The sequence below is a fragment of the Macrobrachium rosenbergii genome, chromosome 12, assembly GCF_040412425.1.
Source record: "Macrobrachium rosenbergii isolate ZJJX-2024 chromosome 12, ASM4041242v1, whole genome shotgun sequence".
NCBI lineage: Eukaryota > Metazoa > Arthropoda > Malacostraca > Decapoda > Palaemonidae > Macrobrachium > Macrobrachium rosenbergii.
The window spans coordinates 66601899-66621968 of record NC_089752.1 but is presented as its reverse complement, the minus strand read 5'-3'; the positions used below and the strand labels follow the sequence as shown (position 1 = coordinate 66621968).

At 38.5% G+C, this 20070-nt stretch overlaps 1 protein-coding gene across 3 annotated transcripts in view; it reads right to left on the bottom strand.

Annotated features, from left to right (window-relative positions):
- The window catches only part of Psn (presenilin), a 262797-nt gene that overhangs the window by 45877 nt on the left and 196850 nt on the right, over positions 1-20070 (bottom strand). For all 3 annotated transcript variants that reach the window (XM_067112302.1, XM_067112301.1, XM_067112303.1), the window contains exons 6-7: positions 19761-19981; positions 4799-4897 (exon numbers count right to left, since the gene is read on the bottom strand). In XM_067112302.1, the coding sequence (XP_066968403.1) occupies positions 4799-4897; positions 19761-19981 (320 nt within the window). The remainder of the gene's footprint in view (positions 1-4798; positions 4898-19760; positions 19982-20070) is intronic.

Genomic DNA, 20070 nt, shown 5'->3' with positions numbered 1-20070 from the left:
CTATAATGAATAAACATATTTCCTGATATTAATGATGTACTCCCACTTTTGACTATCAAATTTTGAAAACTAAAAATGGCATGGTAATACATGAGTCGACTGTTTTGCTCAATTCCTTTGTTTTGGATGGTGTGCTGCCACATATGACTGATTCACGTCATTTTACTTCATTTATTTATTTTAAAAATATTTTGTATTTCTTCATGTCCATTGATTTCAATAGTAAATAAGATTTTCTTAAGTTGAAATATCAGTCAACTGAAAAACTTGAACAGATTACAAAATAACATATTGGTATAAACTGCCCACTTGTGTTGTGTAAGAATTTTTCTTGCCCATCAGTCTCAGTCTGTGTGCATGTGTAACAGAATAATCTTACAGTCATCTTACCTGTAGTGTTAGTAGATGTGATCGAGCGGCCTCTCCCTCTCTTTCTCTCAGGAATATTAAACCCTACATCTAATGTGTTTAAATTAAACCATGTTTACAAAAATATGACAGGTTAAAAAAAAATGGTAAATAAGCATAATACTAAAATGGAAAGAAAAAGGTAAATGAACATCTTCCCAAACATTTTATCAGTCACAGGAACTATAATTGGGATTTTCCCCATCTCAACCCCCAATCACTATTCAGTCTCCATTCTAACTTTATGTCTTGTCACCAGTTCACTTAAGTGGTTACATCCCATAGTGGCCATTTTCATATGTAGGTGTCCACACATGACTATGCATGCATGTGCATGCATGAACATGACTGTCATGAAACATTTTTAGAGAGTAATCATCTCCCTTTAGTACTAAAACCAACATAGTTTACATTAACACCATTGCACCACATAGAAAGAAATGTTAACAAAACAATAAACCACTAAAATGTCATTTTACTGTCTATCTTTAACACTCACCCTTACAGCAGGGAACTTGGTTCTCAGAGCCCTCACACTTTGGCTCCTCCAAAATGAAGGTATGGCATTTTACAGAAGCCCCAGACACTAAGCCCAAAAGCCACTCCTCATTTCATACAAACGCACTAACCCCTTCTTCATGACACACCCATATTCGGGTTCAAATCAGACAAAGCTTCTAGAACATTCGAGACAAAAAGCTGATGATCCCCTTCCACTCACAAGCTGCTGACACGGTTGTATCTAAGGTGACATTTTGTTCACTCACCACCATGAGGAGCTTGCAGATCATCAGGCATTCACCTATGCGTTGAAACGTGTGGAATGCCGCAAAATACTACATTGATACATACTAACAGAAACACTTGCACATATGAACACCAGTATGTGTGTATGTATACATAAATATATGCATCATATGGAGGTAAACCACAGTAAGTACTTGCAGTGGTTTGCTTGCCTTTGTCTTTCTCTCTCTAGGTTATTTTTTATTATTTTTATGGTGTGGCATACAAAAATTTGCAAATCATCACTCGTCCAAAGCACATCTTAAATTAACCCTTAAACGCCGAGCCTCTATTTACAAAAACGTCTCCCGTATGCCGGCAGCGTTCGGGAGTTAGCGACGAAGCGGAAAAAAAGTTTTTTTTTTTAAATCACAGCACGCTTAGTTTTTAAGATTAAGAGTTCATTTTTGGCTCATTTTTTTTGTCATTGTCTGAAGTTTAGTATGCAACCATCAGAAATGAAAAAAAATATCATTATCATATATAAATAATGAAATATATGACAGCGCAAAAAAAATTTTTCATATATAATTTTATACAAATCGCGCTGTGAGCAAAACGGTTAAAGCTAACGGGTTATTTTGTATTGTACACTAAATTGCGATGATTTTGGTATATAACAAATTGTAAAACGATCAAAGCAACACAATGAAAATATTATCACAAAATGATGCATGAATTAAGTAACGCTCGGACGTAAAAAATGTTTTTAAAAAATTCACCATAAATCGAAATATTGTGCTAGAGACTTTCCGTTTGTTGAAAAATGAAGCTAATTGATTGAATATTACTAGACTGTAAGTGTTTTAGCTTACAATTGCAGTTTTCGACCATTTCGGCCGAGTTAAGTTGACCAAAAGTCGAATTTTTTTCTATTTATCGTGATTTATATAAACATATTTCAAAATTGATAAAAGCTACAACCATGAGCTATTTTTTGTTGTATTGTACATGAAATTGCACACATTTTCATATATAAAACTTTATGTAACGACTAATATAAAACGGTGTAAATATTACGACAACGTGATTTTAAAGAATTTCTGAGATGTTCGGCCGAGTTACCAGCGGACGTAAGGAAAATGTTTTTTTTCAAAAATTCACCATAAATCGAAATATTGTGCTAGAGACTTCCAATTTATTGCAAAATGAAGGTAAATGATTGAATATTACTAGAATGTAAGAGTTTTAGCTTACAATTGCGTTTTTCGACCATTTCGGTTGAGTTAAAGTTGACCGAAGGTTGAAATTTTGCCAGTTATCGTGATTTATGTGAAAATATTTCAAAACTGATAAAAGCTACAACCATGAGCTATTTTCTGTTGTATTCTACATGAAATTGCACACATCTTCATATATAAAAGTTTATGTAACAACTAATGTAAAAAACGATGCAAACATTACGACAACGTGACGAAAATTTCTGAGATGTTCGGCCGGTTATTGCAGCGCACAGACGAGGAAAAAGTTTTTTCAGAAATTCACCATAAATCGAAATATTGTGCTAGAGACTTCCAGTTTGTTGCAAAATGAAGGTACATGATTGAATATTACTAGAATGTAAGAGTTTTAGCTTATAATTGCATTTTTACCATTTCGGTCGAGTTAAAGTTGACCGAAGGTTGAAATTTTGGCAGTTATCGTGATTTATATGAAAATATTTCAAAACTGATAAAAGCTACAACCATGAGTTATTTTCTGTTGTATTCTACATGAAATTGCGCACATTTCCATATATAAAACTTTATGTAACGACTAATATAAAACAGTGCAAACATTACGACAACGGGACGAAAGAATTTCTGGCGTGGACATAAGGAAAAAGTTTTTTCAAAAATTCACCATAAATCGAAATATTGTGCTAGAGACTTCCAATTTGTTGCAAAATGAAGGTAAATGATTGAATATTACTAGAATGTAAGAGTTTTAGCTTACAATTGCGTTTTTTTACCATTTCAGTCAAGTCAAAGTTGACCGAAGGTTGAAATTTTGGCAGTTATCGTGGTTTATGTGAAAATATTTCCAAACTGATAAAAGCTACAACCATGGGTTGTATTTTGCTGTATTTTACATGAAATTGCGCACATTTTCATATATAAAACTTTACGTAACGGCTAATATAAAACAGTGCAAAAATTACGACAAAATGACGAAAGAATTTCTGAAAATTTCGGCGAGTTACACATGGACGTAAGGAAAAATTTTTTCAAAAATTCACCATAAATCGAAATATTGTGCTAGAGACTTCCAATTTGTTGCAAAATGAAGGTAAATGATTGAATATTACTAGAATGTAAGAGTTTTAGCTTACAATTGCGTTTTTCGACCATTTCGGTCGAGTCAAAGTTGACCGAAGGTTGAAATTTTTGTAGTCGGCGTGACGCCCACTTGGCACCCAACAGACAATTTTAGTCAACGTGATGATACGTCCAGTAGGCGTTTAGGGTTAATCATGTCTACAAAAATAGACGAGTGGGTGCCAAACATGGAGGAAATGCTACAAGAAAATAAATATATTCTTTTATTTCCTGTAGCATTTCTTTCCATGTTTGGCACCCACACTTTTATTTTTGTAGACATGATTAACTAAGAAAATCCTGGTGTGTCTCAAAAAATCATTATTTACTTTTTAGTGCATTTTAATAAAAGCCAGTTTAATTTTTCTTTATTTTTATTTTATACTTTTTAGTTTTGACAGAAATTGTATCCGATTTATGATTGTAAATGAAAAAAAAATTGAATGCAAAATCATGTCGAGCCAAATAATGTTTGAAAACTCCGAAGAATTAATAACTTATTCTACCAAGTAAAAGAAGGTACGAAAAATCCAAATACAGTAGTTATTAGTGTATCCTGCAGAGTCAAAAAAAGGTGTGAAAAATCCTTAGAGTTATTAGCCCATTCTACCGAGTCAAAGGTATGAAAAATCCAAATACAGTAGATATTAGCTTATTTCTACCGAGTCAAAGAAGGCATGAAAAATCCTTGGAGTTATTAACATATTCTACCAAGTAAAAGAAGGTATGAAAAATCCTAAGAGTTATTAACATATTCTACTGAGTCAAAGAAGTTATGAAAAATCTGAATACAGTAGATACTGTATTAGCCTATCCTGCAGTCAAAGAAGGTATAAAAATCCTTAGAGTTATTAACTTATTCTACCACATCAAAGAAGGTATGAAAAATCCAAAGTTATTAACTTATTCTACCAAGTCAAAGAAAGTATGAAAAATCTGAAGAGTTTCATACAAATCCTCAGATATACACTGGGAGAGGTCACTGCAGGGCCACTAGAGGTCACTGCTGACCTACTGATCATAAGATTGTATTGTCACCAAGATTGAGTAACCATGCAAAATTTCAAGACCATCAGATGAAGGGAACAGGTTGAAAACTGAGTTACAAGTTTTGGCCCAAACAGACAAACAGAGACAGACAGATGCAGAGGTCAAGTTGAATAAAAGCATGTAAAAATGAGGAAACCTCATCTCAAAGTAACCATAATTTAGACTACAGATGAAAATGTTCCCCTACATAATTTAGCAGCACTGCAAAAATAGATATTTTAGAGAGTAATCAAACTGACGTAAGTAAAAATCCTTACATGAATATATAAGTGCTGGAAAAATAGGCTCATTTCTTTCTTGTGCAGTCTCAACCAAAATCCGAAGAGGTCCTTTGGGGCATAACACTGCAACTAAATCTGAAAAACACAAAAGATTACAAATAGCCCAATTCAAGTTTGCAAGGGGAAGAATTATTTTATGAAAAACAAGCTGGTATATATACCAATTGATGTCATGCTTTTAGGATAGGTTTTGAAAAGTGGAACTTTTTTATTCAGAAGTAAAGCTGTTAATGGAGTCTAATGTTGATACCTGAAAACTGTTTAGTACAATTATTGTAAAGACAATTTAAAGCGGTCTTACTTTGCTTTGATCAGCAATCCTAGACCTAAAATAATACTTACTGTATTCTTATGGTGAAATACATCAAAGTCATATGTATTTCACCATAAGAATACAGTAAGTATTATTTTAGGTCTAGGATTGCTGATCAAAGCAAAGTAAGACCACTTTAATTGTCTTTACAATAATTGTACTAAACAGGTTTCAGATATCAACATTAGATTCCATTAACAGCTTTACTTGTGAATAAAAAAAGGTTCCACTTTTCAAAACCTATCCCGAAAGCAAGACATCAATTGGTAATACCAGGTATTTTCAGTAAATATCGTAAAATTGCTTAACATGCTAAAAAAAAAACATTATATTTTTCAGTGTGAAAACAGTTTCATATATACAGACCTGATATATATATTGATACCCTTCATACCTTTAACAAGTTAAGGTAGACAATGCATATTGTGTCAAACAACTAAAGTAACAAAAATGAGAGAAAAGATAACTGAATAAAGGAAGCAACCTCTGTCACGGGGGGGGGGGGAGCCTCTGCTTTACCTGCATGAACATGTAAGTAAAATGTCACTGACACAGAGCTTGGGCCCACATCGCCTACAGACCTATTGGAGGGGACCGATGGCCCCCAATATCCTCTCCCTCCCCAGTGCCTCCGGTGGAAGATAGATCTTCAGTGACGATCACCAGCCCTCGTGAGTCTTCCGACGCTATCTCTCCCACCCCAGCAACCCATCATACATGAGGATGTGAATGATCATGATGGGATTGGGGGCTGGCTGACATAAAAAAGTAGAAAAAAGAAAAGAACATCTCGATTGTCTGCTGGACCGAAGCCCAACATTCGTGAATCACCTCACCCGAAACCTGAGAAGAGATGTCACGTTGTGATTCACAATTCACGCTCATCGGTGAAGCTAGATGCCATAGTTAAGGAAGTCAAGTTTCTCATGGGCTCCAACCCTCTATCTCCCATGTACTCCCATACAAAATTAAACATAAAGTGGCCTACAAGATTACCTGCCTGTTTCAACACCTCGATGTTCTTAAAGGCGAGAATTTTGGTCCTAATATAAAAGTCTCAAGATACAACCTAATTCGGGACCAACCGCCACCCGCCCCTCCCCCAAAGGGAACTTAATGACACCCTAAGCAGGGGTTCAGGCGCAGGCTCGCCTTCTACCACAAGTGCCAGTCAACCTTCCATGGCGAGTGAATGCCCACCCCTGCTGGCTAACCCCACATCTGCCCAAATGATCATCTCATTCATTTCGCATCTTCATGGGTTGCCATGGATACATTAGATATAAAATCTTGGAATATTTTTGGCCTCAAGCAGAACATTCCTCCCCTTTACATGTTCTGCAAAAACTTCAAAGGCATCATTGCACTACAAGATATGCTCCTCTGGCCTCATGACCTTGCCATCTGCGATTCAGTGCATGAAGACTTCAGAGCTTTCTCGACCTCATCAATGCAAGTTACAGATCACATCGTAGCCGGTCACCCAAAAGGGGGCCTTTCTTTCCTGTGGCACAAATTGTTACAAAATATGGTGAATGTGTTGACCTATAGGAGTGATAAGATTGCTGGGGCTTCAAGTGACAGTAGGGGACTCTTGAGATCCTAATAATTAATGTTTATAAGCCCTGCGAAAAGAACAATTTTGATCAATATTGCATGATCCTAGGTGAGTTACATAGCATTATTCAAGATTCTACTGCTGATCATATTTGTATAATTGGGGACCTAAATTCTCACCCCACTAAACAATTTTTTAACAAACTTACTCGCTTTTGTCGTAATCAAGCTCTCCAAATTAGCGATGTAATGCTCCTCCCTCCCTCCTCCTATACCTATGTACAAAATAGAACGGACACAATTACAACCTCCTGGCTGGACCACTGTATCACATCCCCACAACGTCATGATTCTATTGTGACCTGCGACATTCGCTACAATCTTGCAACAGGATATGATACCATTCCTTTACAGGTGTAATTCAGTACCCCATCCCTCCCTACTGTGAACTCACTAACTGATCGCCCACCTGCTGTTAACTGGGATTTCAAAAACCAACAAAAAACCAGATCCTTTAGGGAAACCACAGAAACCAGGTTGCGGTCAGTAGTTCAACCGGCAGGCGCCTTACTGTCCTTAGTGTGCACTGACCCAAAATGTATAAATGACCATCACAAGAGAGATCTGAAAGAATTCTATTCGAATATATTTTCCGCTATGCTTGCCTCCCGCAGGGATACCTTTAGATCTCGTCAAGGAAACTCTCGTAATATACCTGGATGGAATGACTTGGTTAAAGATCTATATACACATTCACTAGAAATGTTTTTACTGTGGAGGCAAAATGGTAGTCCAAGGGAAGGACACTTTGCACTGCTAATGAGGCAGGCGAGAGCGCAGTTCAAACTTGCCCTTAATCACTGCAGACTGAATGAAAAGCAACTAAGAGCTGATGCAATGCCTAGAAAATTAGAATCTGGCAATTACCCTCGTTTCTGGAAAGACATTCAATCCCTAAATCCCAGAACTAAAAAGCAATCACAGAGAGTAGATGATGCCATCGGTGACAAGGCTATCGCAAGAATGTGGGGCGATCACTTCAGCACTCTCCTGAATTCCACATACGATCAAGACTCATAAAGGGAAGTAGATAACCTCCTTAATGATAATATTCAGTTTCATTTCGCCGATCATATAATGCCAGGTAACATCAGTGATGCCATAAACAACCTACCTAATAATAACTCCCCCGGCTGCGATGGTCTGCCTGCCGAAGCTTTCAAATTCTGCCATTTGATAAGTTACATTTTGCTAGCTGCTCTATTCAATGCGTGCATAATCCACCAGTTTCTCCCAGACTCCCTACTCTTAGTTCACTTAATACAATTAATAAAAAACAAGTTAAAGGATGCAGCTGACCCTGGCAATTATTGTCCAATTGCAATTACTGTACTGCAATTCCATCGAAGATACTTGAGTCTGTTCTTCTAGAGAGACTTCTCCCCTTTCTACACACTACTGACAACCAGTTCGGCTTTAAAGCAAACCACTCAACTGACACATGCATCTACATCCTGAAAGAATTGCTGAACTATTGCCTATCATCAGCCTCTCCTGTTTTCCTATGTTTTGTAGATGTGAGAAAAGCATTTGGCTGAGTAAACTACCTGAAGCTCTCCCTGGAGTTGCACAAACGAGGCACACCCCTATATCTAATTGGCATTTTATGTCGCTGGTTCTCCACACAGCAATTCTGTGTCAAATGGGGTAACGTATTGTCGTACACCTTCGGCTCCCTAAACTGGCTCCAGCAAGGGGGCATTCTCTCTCCATACCTGTTTAACACGTACACAGATGCCCTGAATGTCAAACTGAACTCACTCCAAATCGGATGCACTATCAACAAAACAACAATAAACAACCTCTCTTACGCCGACGATATGGTTCTGATTTCCCCATCAGTGCAAGGTCTCCAGAAACTCATCGACACCTGCCGCCAATATGCATAAGAATTTGATCTCCTATACAACGAAACCAAGACCCACTGAATGCTGCTGCTCCCGAGATCACTTAAGCATATTGCAGAACTGCAAATTTTCCTTGGGAATCATCATCTGGAATTCGCACATGAATTTCCGTATTTGGGCCACATTATCACGGACGACCTAAAAGATACGGCAGACATAGAACAGAGGCATTGTAAACTGTGTGCAACTGGCAACATGATGACAAGGAGGTTTGCCTTCTGTCACTGGGACACGAAATTGCTGCTCTTTCACTCGTACCGCTGCAGTATATATGGGTGTTCCCTTTGGACGAACTATACCCAAGAGACCATGAGACATATCTCTGTTGTTCACAGTGACATTCTGAGACACCTCACAAACACTCCTCGCTATCACTCTGCCAAGCAGATGCTCATAGAAAACCGCCTGGACTATTTGAAAACCATTGTGGGGCGAACAAAGTCCAGTCTGATCACCCGACTGACAAACAGCAGCAATTCTCTCATACACAGCATCCTAAGCAGTGAGGCAAGAAAATGTAAATTGTGGGAAATATGGGATAATGAGGCATCTGTTCCTTAAATGATTTGTTCTCTATTTTCACAATTATGAAAAGTTATCTCTAGAATCTGTCATTATTATTATTAATTATTATTATTATTATTATTATTATTATTATTATTATTATATTTCTATGTTTCTTGTTATTATTGGTACTTTTCCTTTTTTATTATTACTGTGAATAATATTATTGTAGAGTTTTACAATTTTCAATTTTTGTATTTAGCCTTCTGGACCTGACTTCTGTAACCACCTATGGCCCCTAGCTGGAAATGAATCATTTGCATTCTGTATTATTAATTGTTATCACTTTTAATATTTTTGTTACTATTATTTTCCATATAATTACTGCCATTACCATTATTATGAATTCTATTTTTACTACTTCTTCAGCAACTGTGTGGATACTGCCGATTATTATTTTTATCTTGTTATCTTATGTATCCAGATTGTGTGTATTGTATTTGTATATTCAATGTATATGGCCCTGAGCTGCAACAGAGGATATTATTATTATTATTTACATCATTCACTTCCAGAATGTGGCATTTTCTTCTTTACTCAACTTATCTTGGATCATTTAACCAGCTTCTTTTCAAGAGAGGTGTCTGTCGTCACTAAAGGAGTGAAATCTATATACAGTACCTCCTTTCCTTGCAAGATTGGGTTTGTTTTGGACAGTTTTTATTATCTTAGTTTTTAAAAAAAATTAAAATAAAATAATAAGTTTGGTCATTACAATCCCATCAATCATATGCAGGCAGTCCACGGTTATTGGCGGGGTCCATTTCTGAGGGTGTGATGATAACCGAAAATTGCCGCTAACCAAAAATCAGCGTTTTCGGGGGTTATTGGCACCGAAAAGCGGCGATTTTCGGTTATCGGTGCCTCTGTTAGGTATTTACTGGCGCCGATAAGCGGAAATTGGCGATTTTCAGTGCCGAAAATTGCCGATTTTCATCGCTAGACAAGCCCCATAAAACTGGATCGCTGTTAACCGAGCCCGCCGTTAACCGGGGACTGCCTGTATTCCCTAAATTGGAATCTGGGAGGGCTGAGAGATGAGATCAGCTCAAAAATCTCCCCTACTAAGGACCAAAAAAAGGCCACAGAAAGCATAGTCTGCATCAGCAGTCCTTCAATTACTGTATATAAAACAGGTTTTGATGTAGGAAAAACCTATTTTTGGTAGTCGTCGTTGAGTCCTCAAGGAGTTACCCCTCCATGGTGTGCCAGAGCTCCATGGCAACTAGACTAATATCAAAGAAATATCTTTTAGCCCGGTCTTGAAGCCGGGTATTGTGTCGTAATGGTAAACACTATAACATGTGACAGAGTAACATGGACTCAAAGATAAGAGGGCATTTTCCCTTATCTTCAGTGAAGGTGAACCCAGTTTTCCAATGTCAAAACCTGCAAGGAGGAGAAGTGACTTTTGCGCATGCATGTCTGCAATCTTGTTTATGACCGGGCTGGTAAAAGACCGGGAGCCATCACTCTCTGTTGGTCAATGCAGTATGATCCCTTGCCCAAATCCCATGCCTTTTCATCAAGGAAGTGGGAGGGTTTTGAGGATTCAACAGCGACTACCAAAAATAGGCTTTTCCTATGTCAAAACCTGTTTTTTGATAGTGTAGTTGCTTGTTTCGCCCTCAAGGAGCTTTACAAAGAAATTGACAGGTGATAAAAGGCCTAAACTCTCACATTTTAATCCCAACAACCCAAAAGAAAAATAATTTCTGGTCCAAGGTCAAGCCACAAGTTTCAAGCCCCACTCTCAGCTCTGAAAGGAGGATGAGTAAACGACTTTTCCTCCTACTTTCTCGGATAGAACAGTGGACAATAGTGGAATTGATCTTTTCGCCCATTGTTGAAGTGATAGGAACCCATGCCTGTTTGGCCAATTTGGGGCTATTAAGCTGTTCCTGTGAAGATTAGGAGTTTGCTCAAAACATTTGAAATCTGGGACAATGGAGGAAAAAGGTATATCGTCCTCCACTCGCTCCAGTCTTGTAGGAAGGCATCTCTTGCTGTAGCTTGACTGTCCAAGTTTGGAGACACATATACTGGGAGTATGTGATTCTCGTATGTGGCAAACAGGTCCACTTCCAGTTATGGAAGCATGTTGGCTATTGTTTGAAAAGAGTGGTTGTACAACATCCACTTTGTTGAGGCTGTCATTTTCCTTGATAGAGAGCCTGCTATTACATTGAGAGACCCTGTGAGGTGAACTGTAGACAGGTGCCACTTCTTCACTTGCGCCATCCAAAGGATGGCTAGCATTACCATACTAAGAGGAGGTGAACGTGATCCCGATCTCTGACACAGAACACTGCAGTCATGTTGTAAAGAACCAACAGAATGTGTCTCTTCTGGCGGTTTGAGTTTTTTGAGACAAAAAGACAGCCATCAGCTCTAGGAAATTGATATGACAATTCTCTCAGGGTAGCTGACCAGCTTCTTACTACCTGATGATCTTTCCAGTGTCCTCCCCAACCTATCAACGAGGCTTCTGTGTGTATTGTCACTCATACAAATGGAGGAGTCAGGGTGACCTGTTTCGCCAGAGATTCCTTCTGGGTCCAAGGCCAAAGTATCTCCCCAACTTTCTGATTCTTTTGATGAAATCGGTCTCGCATCTTTTTTCTTACGTGCAATAGCCAAAATTTGTTCATGTTTTTCAACTGCAATCTGAGTACTAGATCTATTACTCTATTACTGATGCAAACTGCAGCAGGCCCATCATACGTTCAAACTGCCGTCTGGAAACTGGGCTGTACAAGGAACCTTTTGAGGTTTTTCCTCATTCTGTTCTGAGTTTTGATGGGAAGAGACAACAGGCCCTGAAGAGTATCCCAACACAGTCCCAGCCACTGAAAGCATCTGCTGGGTGTGAGGCAAGATTCTTTCCAATTTATCATAAAACCTTTTGACTGGAGTCTGTCGACCACTGCTCTTAGGTTTTTCAAGCAGTCTTTTCTTGTGGGGCCCCAGATCAGCCTGTCATCTAGATAAGCTATTAGTTGTATTCCTTCTTTTCTGAGTTCCCGGACAACTCCCATTACTAATTTTGTAAAAATTCTTGGGGCAATATTTAGCCCAAAAGGCATGACTTTGAACCTGTATGTATCTTAATCTATCCAGAACCCTAGGAAGGGGTGGAAGGGAGTGGCGATAGGGATTTGCCAGTATGCAGCTTTCAGATCTATAAAAACTGTTGATAGGTCGAGGATCACTCTTCGTTCAGAGGAATCCTTTTTGGGAACGTTGAAGAGATGTGCTTGGTGGCAAATATATGCAGTTTTCTCTATGGCTCCCCTTAACAGGGCCCTCTGCATGTAATTTTCCAAAGAAGCATCTGGTTTTTGAAACCCTTTAAAGGTGGGTGGGGGGATGAGACCATTTCCACCCCAGCCTGTTGAGAATAATGCAGTGTCCCCAAGGGGAAGACTTTCTTTCCCTGTGGTGTCTTTGAAGCCAACCCCAACCAAACAATTCCTATTGGTATCCCCCTCTTCCTCTACCTTTGCCCTTGATAGGCATTCTGGGCGTTGCTTTTCCTTTTCTTTTATAAGACAATTTTTGGACCTTGTGAAAAGGATGTCCTTGCTGATGTGGTTGTTGTCCCCTTTGTAGGGGTTGTCCCTTCTGACCACCTACCTGTTTTTGAGGAAAACTTTTGGAGGTGACTGAAGGCTCATATGATTTTTGATCAAAGTAAAACTTTTTTGGATTGGATAAAGGGAAATTTTGGGTTTTTTGTTTCCTGAATTCCCCTTTTCCAGAAGAGTGTACACTACAATTTTGTTGGGGTGCCTGCTCATTGAGTTGAGTTACAACAGAATCCTCCAACAGGTCCTTACAGAAGGGGTTAGACTATAATAAAGCAGTCACATTGGGAAGTGACTTGTTGGAGCCTTCAAATGTTTCCATTCACACTTTTATGTGCCATTCTAAAAAGTCATAGAGTGCTGCCCATAGGCAGCACAGAAAATACCCACAGCCTCATACAATTCACTGGACAAAGGCCAGCAACATGACAACAGATGGTACTGACAACTGGTGTGTAGTCGGAGCAAACTCTATGAGTATGGGAGCAACAGGAGATATCCTTTCCCTGAGTTAATGAGTCATTCATAAGCTTTGGGACTTTCAATAGTGACAAGTTTCCACAGACAAGTAAACCATAAGATCAGAGGAATCCACAAAGCATTTGTGCTTCCTACTCACAGAATTGACACGTCATTACAGGTAGATAAAAAACCAGCCAGTCGGGGGGACAAGCCAGTCCAACTTGCTGCCGGTCTCAAGCCCGGATAACTGGGGAGAGCTGCTGCCTGGTCTAGCCAACCGAGTGTGAAAACAGTGGCAAAAACTAAATAATGATTCTCGAGTCAATGATGGAATGCAATAGGGCTAGGGTGTACGCCGTAAGCGACGCGCTGCAGTATGCAAAGGGTACTGCATAAGTCATGACTGCGACTAAAGAAGTTAGTGAGGAGAAAGGATTGGAAAAAGAAGGGAAAGATGAGAATTGGAAATTGGAATGTTGGTAGCCTCACAGGAAAAGGATGAGAGTTGGTAGATGTCATGCAGAGAAGGAAAATTATGATTCTATGTATGCAAGATACCAAATGGAAGAGGAAAACTGCAAGAAAGCTTGGAGAAAGATATAAAGTTTACTACACAGATGAAGATACAAGGAGAAATGGGGTAGAAATTATTCTCCATCCAGATCTGCGAGAGAATGTCACTGAGGTCCAGTGTATAAGTGACAGGCTTGTGGGCTTCAAAGTCTGTGAAAGATAAGAGAGTATGGCACATCATCTTGACATACACCCCTTAACAAGGGTGTAGTGAAGAGGAGGAGGAATTCAGAGGGAAATTAGAAGAATATACAGAAAGAGTTCCCAGAAGTGAACTATTGGTGTTATCTGGGGGCATGAATGCCCATGTAGGTGAGAGTTCTGATGGCTTTGAAGGAATACATGGAGGAAGAGGTTTTGGAAGAAGAAATCAGGAAGGTGATAAATTGTTGGAATTAGTAGAAGCTATGAATCTGGTAGTCATGAATACACAGTTTGAGAAAAGGAGAAGTCATCTGGTAACATGCAAAAGTGAACAAAATGAAACACAAATTGCTTATGTTTTGGTTAGGAAGGAAGACAAGAAAATCATTATGGATTGTAAGGTTATTCCAAATGAATCTGTTGTAGCTAACATAAACTGGTAGTGGTAAATTTTAGGTTGAAAGCAATAAGGAAAAGAAAAGCTCCAGCCAGGAATAGGAGGAGCAAAATTTGGAAGCTGAACAGGAAGAAGGCAAGAGAGTTCAGAAGTCAAGTGGAAAGAGCCAGAGAAGAGAGATGTGTAAATGGAATGTCAGAATCGCCTGAAGAGATATGGGATGCTATGAAAGGGACTGTGGTTCCAGCAGCAGCAGAGGTGTGTGGGAGGATAAGTGGTAAGCAGCAACAGGAAAGAGAAACATGGTGGTGGAATCAAGAGGTTCAAACAGCTGTGAAGGAAAAGAGTGTAGCCAGAAAAGGGTGGGAAGAAGATAACTACCAAACAAGAGAGGAGTATAGACGGACAAAGAGGGAAACAAAGAGAAAGGTAGCAATTGCAAAGGGAGAAGCCATGAGAAAGTGGTATGAGAAGATGGGAACAACGGAGGGAGAAAAGATAATCTACAGAATTGCAGAAGCGAGAAGAAAACACAGGCAGGATGTAAGAGAGGTAGGAATTATCAAAGATGAAGATGGAAATATTTTAATTGAGGAAGAAGCAGTCAAGAGAAGATGGAAAGAATATTTTTCACAACTATTAAACACTGAGAATGAGTGTGAAGAACTGGAAAGTGTTCCTCCAGTAGAAGGACCAATAACAAACATCAGAGAGAGTGAAGTTGAGAATGCTATAAAGAAAGGAAAGTAAATAAAGCTGCAGGAAAGTCACAGGTAACAATAGAAATGATTAAGGCATTGGGAAACCTAGGTAAAGAGTGGGTGCACTCACTATTGGAAAAGAACTGGGATGTAGAGGAAATGCAAAGGGGCTGGAGCGATAGTTGGGTGATTAAAATGTATAAACAAAAAGGAGACATGTTAAACTGTGGGAACTACAGAGGAATAAACCTTTTGGAGCATGTATCCAAGATACTAGAAAGAATAGTAGAAGGGAGGTTGAGAGAGGCGATAGATATACATGAGCAGCAGTTTGGGTTTATGAAAGGAAAGAGCACAGTGGATGATATTTTTATAGTAAGACAAGTCCAAGAGAAATATTTAGAAGGAAGCAGGAAATTTACATGTGTTTTGTGGATCTTGAAAAGGCATATGACAGAGTACAATGAAGAGTAGTTTATTGGTGTTTGAGAAAGAGAGGAGTACCAGAGAAGTTGGTAAGGTTAGTGAAGATGATGTATGAGGGGGCAAGAACCAGTGTACAGATAAAATATGGAGACTGAGGCATTCCTTGAGGAGGTTGGCCTCCATCAGGGATCAACTCCGAGTCCATTCTTGTTCCTCGTCATTATAGACACATTGACATCAGAATTAAGGAACAATGAACAACAGTGGGAACTGATGTTTGCTGATGATTTAGTTATTATAGCAGACACAGAAGAACTGCAAGAAAGGTTTTTAGCATGGAAAGGAGCCCTAGAAAAGAAAGCATTGAAAGTGAACATTGGAAAGACAGAGCTAATGATTAGTAGTAAAGAAGGACATGAAGAAGTAAACATTCAAGTGGAAGACAGTACCGTGCTAAAACAAAACGATAAGTTTAACTACTTGGGATCAATAATAGCAGAGAAGGGAGGTACTGAGAAAGCTGCAAGAGAGAGAGTGAAAGAAGCATGGCAAAAATGGAGTGAAGTAACTGGAGTTGTTTTGGACAAGAAAATGCCATTAAGGCCCGTACTATTATATGGGGCAGAAACTCGGGCAATCAAGAGGAAAGAGGGGGAACTGTTGGAAAGAACCGAGATGAGGATGGTGAGATGGATTGCTGGAATATCACTACTGGAAAGGAGGGAGAGTCAAGATATAAGAAGAATGTGTGGTATATGTAACATAAAGGAGAAGGCTAGAGAAGCTCATCTGAGATACTATGGTCATGTAATAAGAAGAGAGGAGATGGAACTAATCAAGAGAGCTAAGAACATGCCAGTGATGGGAAGGAGGAGTGTGGGGCATCAGTGGATCAAGTGGATGGATGTGGTGAGGTGGGACTGGGGGAGGAAGATGCAAGGAATACAAATAGATGGAGAAAGTTGACTCAAGTGGCAGACACTGCTATACTGTAGGATTAATAAGATCGAAAGAAGAAGATTACAGGTGGATAAAGCACAAGGGCCACCATAGCACCATTTGAAAAAGATCAAACCCTTCACTGAAGTCGAGAGACAAAACCACCCACCCAAAGGTCAAAGAGTCCAATGAAGCAACCCTGACAGCTTAGATAAGTACAATACTTGTAAAACATCTCGATAAACAAGGAAAGTGACCAACTTACCAACTCTCGCATGTATACAGCACCTCTGCTGAGGCAAAAACTGAACCCCCAACAGGATAGACACAGGAGATAGGATCCCTTATCATGGGAAGACAGAAGTGTTACATGCCTTGACAGGCAACCCTTTGCACATGTACTGGGGCATGATAACTGGCAAACAACTCTTAGTAAACACAACTTGTGCAAAAAAATAAAGTTCAACACATGAACACTACATCAAAACACACCCTACCGAGATGCTAAGATTACAAAAAAATTCACAAATTTTACTTTAAAAATGGAAAATCACTTGATAACTTCAAACAAAGGATGTAAAGTAAACTGGTAACTAATACACAAAACAAGGATTGCAACACAAAAAATAAATTAGATATAAGTGAACAGATGCACACAAACAAAGAGCAAAATTCCCTCCCACATGAAATTTACTGCAATAAGGGCAAACCACCTTAAAAATTATCCACAACACTAGAATGCCAAAACCCATAAAGAAATAGGATACCTACACTTACAAGGGAAAGCAAGGCAAATATGAAAGCTCAACAGTGTAACTCACTTAAAATTATTCCTGATAGAGGGACACAACAATGTATTTATGGAGTTACAAGAGAGAAGGATTGGTAGTGGAAATGTCATAGGAGGACTGGAACACAAAGTACAGTAAAGGAATCTGGATCTTGACTGGTAAAAACAATTAAAACTATCATGCTGTGTTGGTGACTAAATACAGATTTTTGATAAAAATAATTTACAGTGTACAGTACATATAATATACTAATAATGTACTGTATCTAGTATTAAGCTCATTCTAGGTTCAGCCCCAGACTGAGCATAAGAGGTATACATTCTCACTCTCTCTCTCTCTCTCTCTCTCTCTCTCTCTCTCTCTCTCTTTAAGGATAATGTAAGATTTATTTGAAATTATATTGCTGTACAGTGTTTTTGGATAATACAGCACATCGTACAATATTTAAAATATTTGCTAATTATTTTCATTTTCTTTTCCAGTAAAAGTAGGCTGAAAAATAAAATGACAATAATTAGCAAATACTGTATTTTAAATATTGTACAATATGCTCTATCATCCAAAAACACTTTACAGTAATATCATTTCAAAAACATCTTACATTCACTGAGAGAGAGAGAGAGAGAGAGAGAGAGAGAGAGAGAGAGAGAGAGAGAGAGAGAGAGAGAGAGAGAGAGAGAGAGAGAGAGAGTCAAATAAAAAATCTAAATTGTTATGCTCAGTTTGGGGCCCAACCTGGAATGAGCCTAACCATTTCACTGTAAACCATAAGAAGTATACTGTAAATCATTTTTATCATAAAAATCAGTATTTAGTCACGAACACAATATGAAAAAATACAGTAAGTAGTGAATAAACAGTGTTGCTCTATGAAAAAAGCGAATTCGTGATCATTTTAGAGATACGGTCCACAGATGAAATCCGTGAATTGGGGAAAGTTCCCACAGAAAAGTGAAAGATGTGTTCCACAAAAATCCGCGACAAAATGAAGGGCGAAAAAGCGAGGTAGCACTGTGATACATTTTGAAATCCTGACAAAAACACTGAGCTACTCTGTATTAGCAATTCTCTGGATCAGTATGAAAATGGGTGAAAAGCATTCTGGAAGTTACCACTCTTGGTAAACATATTTAACACACATCTTGAAGACAGTTTGCTCATTCCACAATGCCAGTCAAAATAGTGTGCACTGAAGTTACCACTAATGCCTATGGTCTACAATATCTGTAGGGCATATTTCATTTAAATCATTAAGATGAATGACATCAACTTGTCTGTAATTCGTTGAAATTAGCTTTCTGCAGTGTTGTTCCTGCCCCACTTCAATTCAGTAGCTCACTTCTTAATAATAAAGCAGAGCAGAAAGTGGAGTCCTCACCTAGCACTAAACATTTCTTCATTGACTACCTTGAGGGGCATAGCTTTTCCACAGAGTGGTTTCTGTAAAAGTGACATCTTGCTAGAACCTTATGACTTTCAAAAGCTTTTACTAAAATGTACTAAAGGCAAATACCTCAGTTACTGGGTGTAATCATACAGGAGATTGTTGCACTGAGTCACACAACAATGTTCTAGTTAAAGTGCTACTGGTCTTTCAGGCTCAGGCCAAGAACTTTTTGAATGACTCTTGAGGCAACAACAGTGTCAAGTTGCTAAGAACAATAAATAAATGAAAGTTAAAGAGTAAAGTTTGGCCTAGTCAGAAATAAGATAAGCCTCCTAAAAGAGTACCTACTACTGTTTTTCAAGTTTCCTTCAACATTACCCTCTTCTTTCAGTAGAAGATACTTCAGGAGGGCTCCTCCAACTAGTCACATCACTGGAATTCTCAATACTTCTACCTGTTCCTGAAAATAGTACACACACACACACACACACACACACAATTATAACATAAGGAACGACAAAAAATTGCCACTATCAAATATGGATGTTCTAAAAAAATTTTGTAAAAAGACTAAATTATTAATATAATGCAAGGTACACATAAATCACTTAGTATCTAAGGGCAGCCAAAAGTTAAATTAGGATAATGAACAAAAGAACATGATTCACTTGTAAACAAGCAGGCAATGCCAACATTAATGTAGAAAGGATAATGCCCAGTAAATGAGACATAGAAAACAAAAAAACAAACAAATCTCACCAGAAAAATAATCCTAATTACCACATATGAAAATAGGAACGGAAGGTAAGAAGGAAAGGCAAGTAGAGCTTGTGGTAGGTCATATTGGTGAGAAGTTCCCAGAGAGTGGCACTCATTGCTGTAGCACTCTTTTGACAGACTTGAGAGGTTTAACACTTCTTTGGTCAACAGTTAAACATTTTTATAATGTTATAATGTTGATTTTGTAACTACATTTTTGTGATGCAGCCTATCTCTATAAAACAAAAAATTGGATTTCTAATGCAAATATACTTCAATCAAAAAATGTGAAAGGTCAAAGTTATTCATTAGATGGCAAAAGCACAGACATAACAAGAGTGAAATACGTAACGCTGAAAAATAAATTTTACCCCAAACAGAGATAACAGCTAACACCATCCAGAGAGTGTATTCTGGGAGATACTTGATGAACATCAGAGACATTAATGAGGCAATGAAAATGAGGTATGCTTGCTGGAGGCGTAAGGGTCCATGCCAGTGGATGCACACCATTCCCACCACTCCAAAGTTCCACACGCAGATTGAAACGGTGATCCAATCCATTCCTATGTTGTAGCCTCTTAATAACTCCCTGAAGTGGGTAAATTCGGATTTAGAATTTGCATAGCTTCTCATTAACTTCTTAAATTAGTTACTAGAGAAACATATTTTCTCCATAGT